The 9,093-nt window shown below is 38.6% G+C and overlaps 1 protein-coding gene across 1 annotated transcript; it reads left to right on the plus strand.

Annotated features, from left to right (window-relative positions):
* LOC109722515 (cytochrome P450 72A15-like) lies at nt 4,733-8,514 on the plus strand. The gene is made up of 5 exons (XM_020250609.1): nt 4,733-5,078; nt 6,158-6,378; nt 6,984-7,228; nt 7,356-7,740; nt 7,883-8,514. Exons 1-5 carry the CDS (start codon nt 4,778-4,780, stop codon nt 8,306-8,308), a joined length of 1,578 nt encoding a protein of 525 aa, XP_020106198.1. The 5' UTR covers nt 4,733-4,777; the 3' UTR covers nt 8,309-8,514.

Genomic DNA, 9,093 nt, shown 5'->3' on the forward strand with positions numbered 1-9,093 from the left:
TGGAAACTTCGCTCCAAAGAAGGTGACGTAATTGCTCGAGTCATTTGATCTTGATCCGATCGACCATCGCTTTCGCCCCCATTTTCGTAGAATGTTCCCCAACCCAATGAATTGACCAAACCATCTAAAAAGTTTATTAAATATTTTAATAAAATATAAAAATATATAAAATTTTTATAAATACTTACTTTTCATTTGTCCGTCTTGACTTTCAAAAATTTATTTTTTATTTTTTTTAAATTTCAAATCAATATGTTTCTTTCGCCAAGCTTCTCTTACTATTCATTTTATTTTTTTAATTTATATTGAAAATATTTTTAAAAATAATATAAATAAATTATTTTTTTATAGAATAAGTAAAGATAAGGCCAATTTGCATAAAAAATTCACAAATTTTGAGCTTTTGCAAAATTGGACCGCCTTTTTTAATTTTGCAGATTCGGACCGAATTTTTCGCCATCGGACGAAAATATCTTTATTCCTTTTCTTTCTCTCTCTTCTTTCTTTTTTCCTTCGTTATTTTTTTTTTCCGCCACCTCCTCCTCCGCAACACCCTCCCCATCGCCTCCTCCTCCTCCAATGAACCTACCTCCTCCTTCCATCGCCTCTCCCTCTCCCATGACGATGCCCCCACCTTCCTCGCCAGATTCGACCCCACACCCACGGTGCCAATCTCGAGGACTCCTGTGGCGGCGGCGGCGGAGGAGGCCGGGGATCCCTCTCTGCCGACCACTTCTCCGCGTCGACGCCATCGCCGACCTCACAAAGATCGTTGGCCGCATGATCCGCACCGGGTATGGCCAGGANTCCGCCCCCTCCTCCGCCGCCGACGCCACCGATGACGTCCTCGGCGTCGGTGTCGTCGTCGTCGAGCTCCCGCGTCCCCGCTGCAGCGCTCTCGAGCCAGGTAGGCATAGCCCTAGATGGGGCGACGCTGTCATGCGCCGCGAAGCTCCGCGGCGGCACTCGCGATACGGGGATCGCTCGCGCTCGCGCTCGTTCTCGTGCTCGAACAGGAGTGGCGAAGGTGGCAGAGGGATGGGGCGAGTCGGCGGCGTAGGTAAATCCGACTCGATTTTTAGAAACTTTTTGTTGTTACGGTGTAATGGTGTAAAAAAGAAGCAGGAAGAGGAAGAGGATGAGAAGAAGAAATGGTGCAATTTTGAATGAAATAGTGTAAAATTTGGCGAAATAATGTAATTTTTATTTTAAAGAGTATAACATTCACCTTAAACAGTACAATTTTTCTAAAAAAATAGTGCAATTTAATTTTAACAGTGCAACCTTCATCTTCTTTTTCCTTTTTCGCTGATTTTTTGCTTCTTTTTCTTTCTTTTTCTCTGATTTTTGGCCTTGTCCGATAATAGTAACGATACATAATAGTTTTTCAAAGAGATAATTTTTTTTTATTTTTTTTTATTTTTTATTTTTTTTCTATCCTCTGCATCTTTGTTTGCTCTTCATTATTCACCACTAGATGGATCAGAGCGAGGACGAGGCCGCGTTGCCGCCGGCGTCGTCGTCGTCGACGAGGAGCTGGGAGTCAAGGCCGCGGAGGCGCTTGAGGGAGAGCTCCTCGAGGAGCGGGCATCTGCGGACGACGGCGAGGATGCCCGAGGCGCCAAAGGAGCAGGAGGCGACAGAGAGCTTGCGGAGGACGGGGCAGCGGAGGGCCACGGCCGCCAGTGCCGCGTCGCCGATGCTGTCGGAGCGGCGGTCGCAGCGGAGGGCGAGGCGGGAGACGACGCAGAAGCGAAGAGAAAAAAAAAAGAACGAGAGAAAAAAAAAGAGGAAAGAGAAAAAATAATAAGGGTATTTTAGTCAGTTTGCTGAAAATTTGGATCGAATCTGCAAAATCGAAAATAGGGACCCAATTTTGCAAAAGCCCAAAATTAGTGAATTTTTTTTTGCAAAAAGGCCTAAAGATAATTTAGTCATTTCGTTTATTTAATTAATGCGGTAAACTTCTGACAATACTTTTGAAATTTAAGGAGATAAAATGTAGGTTCTCTAAAATTATAGAAGAATGTAAAAAATAGTTATTTACAAAATTTTTCTTTTTTGTATTTTAGCCACAAATTTAATAGATCCTGAACCGCCTTTGATTGTATATCTTGTAAATAACTTTTTTTAGGACTATTATACTCTTGCGAGTACAGAAAGCCTTCGTACTTAAATTATTTTTTATGATAGAACTTTCAAATTGATGATCTATATCGTTAAGTATGATTTAGAGCATTTGCAATTGTAATAAAGTCTACCAACTGGGTATAAAAGTACCATCTTCATAGTGCTTTTGAGAGTATTCTAGCTAAACTCTCTCTCTCTATATATATATTATAAAATAATAGCAATATCTCTTTGACCCTATTCCAATATGTGTACATCATGTGCCTTGTCATGTAGAATTAAATAGCTTCATCTCTTTGATGCTACTCTTATTAAATACATGACAATATTGCAGTGTTTGGTTTGGTTTGGTTTGGAATTTGGGACTTCCTATATTAACCATCAAGCCCTAAGCTAACTGCAAATACGGTCAGTCAGGAACTAGTTTTATCTATTAAACTCCGCTTGAAGTACGAAACAACTAATTTTTAAATTTAGAATCTCAAGTATCAATCATTAAATTCTTAACAAAAAAAAAAAAAAAGAAAATACAGCTAGCTACCCACTTTTGTTCATTTTTGAAAAAGCTCAAACTTCAGACTCAAGGTATGAATTATTATATCCTCTCAGCGAATCGTGCAATAAATATGATCGGTACGAAATTATCTTTATTTTTTAACTTGGCTAGCAATATGAATTAATTATATTTCGAATTTGGAATTTCAAATACTAACCATCAAACTTTGAACCACAAAAAAATTAGGGATAATTGCATATGGCAACCAGCAATGTTATCAAATAGCAAATAGATCCCTATAAAATTGAAGTTATCAAATTTATCCCTCCAAATGTCCTTCCGTTTGCAAATACAACCTCCTGTTAACAAAATGTTGATAACAATGAGTGAAAAAAGCTAACAACAGTTAGCATTTTTACTCTTTATATATATATATAATTTGTATTTCAATGTTGAGTTTCGTCATTTTTTTCATATTCTCCTCTTTATTTATGATGAGCGATTCCCTAGGTTGAGGCGAATATAAGATTCGTTGCACTTACCACAGCGAAGACGAAAAGAGAGAGATAGAAAGAAAGATAAATTTTTGTAGGAACAAATTTGTAAGGACATAATAGTTATTTTACACGTCCGCCGTTAAAAAACTAATGGTGAATCAAATGGGCAGGGATACAAATGCACGAATCAAAACTTTTAGAGAGATATATTTGCCAACTAAAAAACTTTCGAAGGAATAATATCTTGTTTGTTTCCGTAGTAATATTGTGTTCCGTATATTGTAATGGGCAGGGATCAAAACTAACGGTGAATCAAATGGGCAGGGATACAAATGCACAAATCAAAACTTTTAGGGAGATATATTTGCCAACTAAAAAATTTTCGAAGGAATAATATCTTGTTTGTTTCCGTAGTAATATTGTGTTCCGCACATCGTAATGAATCGGTTATGATTTATTTTCTGTGATCCCACTGGAGAACGCAGAAGTCCATCCCTATATGCTTTTATCCCAAGTCTATTTTGGCTAAATTATAAAAAATTTTCTTGTCAATATTCGCTTTTTTTACTTTCCCCCATTGTCATTAAAAAACCTACATTTTGCCCTTTAAAAAATAAAAAATGTTCATTTCGGCCCCCGTCGTTAATGTTCTGTTTATATCCCATTTTTTATACCAAAAATACTTCTGAAACTCTCATCTCCTCCTCCTTCCTCATTGACATCCTCGGCCGCGCTGCCTCGCCCTACTCCGCCGCCTTGCACTCGCCCTCGAGGGAGGCACGGGCGAGGGTGTGGGATGAGCAGGATTAGAAAGGAGACGAATAAAATAAGAATAATTTCGTCATTTTATTATACCGTACCCTCCTGTGAATATTTTTTATTTTTAAGCAGACAAAGTAAATTTTTGAATGACAGAGGAAAAAAGTAAAAAAGCAGATGTTGACAGGCAAGTTTTCTGTAATTTAGCCCTCCATTTTATTTAATAACATCATATGAATCTCAATACCAAATTAAATCTAAATTTGATAACTTAAATTTTATAAAAATAAATTTACTATTTAATATCTTTACAGCAACCTCTATAAAATTAACCAAGTCAAAAAAAAAATACAGTAAACTACCCATTGTTCACTACACGACAAGAAAAAAGGAAACTTCAAATACCTCGCTGCGGTTTTATAATTTCTCACTTTAGTACCATATGGTTTAAAGTGTATCAAGTTAGTACCTTGTGGTTTCGCACTTTCTCACTTTAGTATCCTGTGGTTTCGCGCTTTCTCACTTTAGTACTCTGTGGTTTAATATTTCATTAAATTATATACTTCGAAATGGATAATAAAAAAAGAAAATTAAAACCACCGGGTACTAACTTGATACAAAAATAAAATCATAGAGTACTAACTTGATACACGTGAAACAATAGAGTACTGAAGTGAGAAAGTGCAAAACTACAGAATACTAACTGGATATATTTTAAACCATAGAGTACTGAAATGAGAAAGTGTGAAATCACAGAAAGGGTATTTGAAGTATCCCAAAGAAAAAAAAAAAAAAAAAAGGAAAAAAAACCCGTAGACTTTGAATTTCAGATACCCATGGTCTCACGCACCTTTTATCCTCCCCACCCTTTTCCCCTTACCCCTCGCGCGTCGCCATGGGAGTGGGAATTGAGGTGGAGGTCGAGTCGCCATGGGCGTGGGCGTGGAGCTCGGCGACGGTGGTGGTGGTGGTGGTGGTGGTGGGGATGGCGGTGTGGTGGGGGGTGCGGATGGTGGAGTGGGGGCTGCGGGCGCAGGGGCTGCGCGGGAGCCGCTACCACCCCTTCGCCGGCGACCTCCCGGAGAACGCCCGGCTCAACGCCGCCGCCCGCTCCCGGCCCCTCCCTCTCTCCCCCTCCCCCCACCGCATCGTTACCCGCGTCTTCCCTATGTTCCACCGAGTCATGAAGCTACACGGTCAGCACTACATTTTACATCTTCTCTATTCAAAAATTTATAACCGAGTTGAACTCCTCCGCTTTTAAAAATATAGGAGCATTTATGCTTGTGGATCATCTCAAAATTTATTCAATACTATTAACCTTGCGTCTTCTTAAATCTTCTTTATTATTAGTGCTGCATAAATCTTAACACGATTCGGGTGGTTAAAAAAATCACGTGCACCGTACGTAAACTCTTATACTTTTATTAATAGCAACTTCTATACATTTAAAAGTGCATGAGCTCAACTCTGGTAAAATATATACTTATTTTAGAATGTACTAATAATTTTATTTTATTAGTACTGTACGGATTTTAGAAGATAATTTGTTGTATCACGCTTGTAATAATAAGCCATTCATATCTCTCCTTTTAAAAATAAAGTACAATAAAAATATTTTTTTTATAATCATGAATGATGTGATGAATTAATTTAAAATAATTTATTTGATTGATTGAAAACATCGCGTTACTAATATAATCGATGCATTCTAAAATTTTTTGAATTTTAAAACAATCCAGCGGTCAAAGAATTATAAGCATGTTGAGTTCCAATGCTTTTAAAAGCACGGGATCTGAACTGGCGTAAAATACGCACTTCGTTGTAGGTTTTTTTTTGGGGTTAAAATGTAAATATACCCCTGAAAATTTATCTGTTTTGAAATTGATTACCCCAACTTTTCTCTAGCAGCTTTTTTTAGCAGCTTTTGTTTATATATCCTTACTATTATTCAACATTTTCAAAGTAATACCCCATTAGTAAAACGCAAGCGAAGTAGGGATATTTGAAAAAATAAATAAATAAAATCGAGAAAAATATTCTGGTTCTCCAAAAATAAATAAATTATTTTTGAAGTTTCGAATTATGAATTGCCTAGTGCTGCAGATTGATGACATATTAGGTCTTTTGATGATCTGCCAATTCGAAGAGATGTAAGAGGTGGAGTGAAATTAAAATGCACGAAATTTTGATCTGAAATGTGTAACATGTTGTAAAGCTTCTTTAAATGATCATTATGATGAATCTCTGATATGTGGGAAGCTCAAAACTGCAGGTAAAATTTCTTTTATTTGGTTTGGTCCAACACCCAGAGTGACAGTTACTGACCCAGAGCTGGTGAGGGAAGTTCTGTCAAACAAGTTTGGGCACTTCGAGAAGCCGGCAGCGAGCCCTCTCGTAAAATTGTTGGCTGACGGGCTCGCAAACTACGAAGGCGAAAAATGGGCCAGGCACAGGAGAATCCTCAATCCGGCTTTTCATCTCGAAAAGCTTAAGGTAATTTGTGGTTTCGAAGGAACATCGGCCCTATTTCGTAGGTTACGGTGTGCGATATGGTTACGAAGGATGAATAAGATATGCACAGTTCCGACAAGATTTCATTGTCCAGAACAAAGGGGGATACATACACATAGATGATTCTTTGGTTTATTCTAGATAAGGATTTAAGTGTCGAGGTACAGAGTCATGTTGAGCGCGAGCACGGTATGACACGGTGCCGCACCGTGCCATGCTGATGTGTGCCTTTGACGATACATGTGTTTGGCAAATTTTATTTTCTTTGGCCCTAGTATATTTTGGATTTCTCAATATATCGTTTGTTAAATATTTGTAACTTATTGATATAATTACTTGATAGTTTCAGAAAAAAGAAGTGGGTTTTCGGCTGTACCGTCAGTAGGAGGGTCGAGTCATGCTGATACTTTGTCGGCACCGTACAACACTGTGGTCATTAAATCCTTGCTTCTAGGGCATCGGACGATAAGAAATAGTTGATATGAAGCTAAATTTCCGATCTGATATACAAAGATAGACGCATTCCAGTGTTAACTAACTCACATTTTCCTCTTCAATGAGTCTTTTCTTTGTGTGTACTCTTGCAGCGTATGCTGCCGTCGTTCTCTACTTGTTGTACTGAGTTGATCGCCAGATGGGAGAATTTAGTTCCGTCAGAAGGATCGTCTGAAATAGATGTTTGGCCGGAGCTGCAGAACTTCACGGGAGACGTCATCTCCCGAACTGCTTTCGGTAGCAGCTACCAAGAAGGACGACGAATATTTCAGCTTCAATCAGAGCTTGCCGAGCGCCTTATTCAGGCTTTTCAGTATTTGCATATCCCAGGTTACAGGTGTGTCCTTTTCTCATTTGGGTTGATGTTCCAATTGCCTATTACGATTTGCTGTTAATTCATTGAACTCAATCGGTTGAAATATGATGTATTTTGATAAACACTATCATTATTCGCTGTTGTATAGGTTTCTCCCGACGAAGAACAATAGGAGAATGAAAGAGATCGATGGAGAGATTCGATCACTCCTAAGAGGCATAATCGGGAAGAGAGAAAAAGCTATTAAGGTGGGCGAAGCTACTAACGACGACCTACTGGGCTTGATGTTGGAGTCGAATATGAGATACTTCGAAGAGAATGCAAACTCGAACCTCAAGATGAGCACTGACGAGGTGATCGTAGAATGCAAGCTATTCTACTTTGCAGGACAAGAGACGACGTCGGTATTGCTGACATGGACGATGGTTGCTCTAAGCATGCATCCCGAATGGCAGGCTCGCGCAAGAGAAGAGGTTTTGCAAGTCTTTGGGAATGGTAGACCTGATTTCGAAGGCTTGAGCCGCTTAAAGATTGTGAGTATCAGTTTAATTCTCGTAGAGTTTTTGTTCTTGTTTTCGGTGAATGAAGAATTATGCAGCGTATAGACATTGGAAGATTCGAAAGTCGTGTTAAACTAGAACATATCAGGAATAATTTGAACTCTATGTGCGACAGGTGACGATGATCTTTTACGAGGTTCTTCGACTCTACCCGCCTGTGATCTTCCTCAACAGGAAAACATACAAAGAAATGAAGCTCGGAGGCATAACTTACCCGCCTGGAGTAACCCTCATGTTGCTCACCATCTTCCTGCACCACGATCCCGACATCTGGGGCCAAGACGCATCCGAGTTCAGGCCGGAGAGATTCGCTGAGGGGATATCAAAGGCTTCGAAAGACCAAGTCGCGTTCTTTCCTTTTGGTTGGGGGCCCCGCATTTGTATCGGGCAAAGTTTCGCGCTGCTCGAAGCTAAGATGGGGCTCAGCATGATCCTTCAGCGGTTCACCTTCGAGCTCTCACCATCGTACATTCACGCCCCGTACACTGTTATAACTCTCCAGCCCCAGCACGGTGCTCAAATCAACTTTCGTAGGTTATGATTGATTTCGCCGTGCTCGTATACATATATATGTTAATAGTATGAGGTTTTCCAACAATAGCAAATGACAAAGTGAATGTTGTAGCACCTTTTGGTGAGTAATGCAACTGGGCATGTGTGAATTGCAGAAAAGATACATGTGTAATGGCAAATACAGTTATGTTACTCCTAGCTTTACTATATATGTTTGGTACACTTCATTATTCCTAACTAGGAATCAACCTATGTTGATCCTATATTCTGAAAATTAGCATAATCTAAAATTACAAATATTTTCATAGTTTTCTTGGTGGCGGAGCTCTTTATTCTTTATTTCATCATTCATTAGAGATGATTCTGAATTAATTATGATGCATTAGTCCTATTTGCACTGATAATGATACACTTTTGGTCTCTACAAAAACTTTAGGGGGTTCAGCTGTTTGGGATCATGAATAGTTCATAAGCACTCTTTACTTTAGACATAGGAGAGCAAAGAAGAGATTTTCTCTGGAAGAAGCTTTTCTGGTGCTCCTATTAAATTGAGAGACATTGTCCTTTTTGCAATATTGATAAATTTGAATGAGTCGGACAACGACACTTTGACTTCAACTTTTTATCTTTAGAGATTTACTTAGTATATTTCATATAATTCTTGCACCTATAAATTCATTAATGTAAGTAATTGACTTAAATTTTGAAGTCAAACTGTTGACTAAATCAAATTAGACAAATTAAAAGATTGGATAATAAAATCAAAATTTTAAAAGATTGAGTAACCGATTCAAAATGATCCATAATTCAGAT

The sequence above is a fragment of the Ananas comosus genome, linkage group 16 (assembly GCF_001540865.1).
Source record: "Ananas comosus cultivar F153 linkage group 16, ASM154086v1, whole genome shotgun sequence".
Classification (NCBI taxonomy): domain Eukaryota; kingdom Viridiplantae; phylum Streptophyta; class Magnoliopsida; order Poales; family Bromeliaceae; genus Ananas; species Ananas comosus.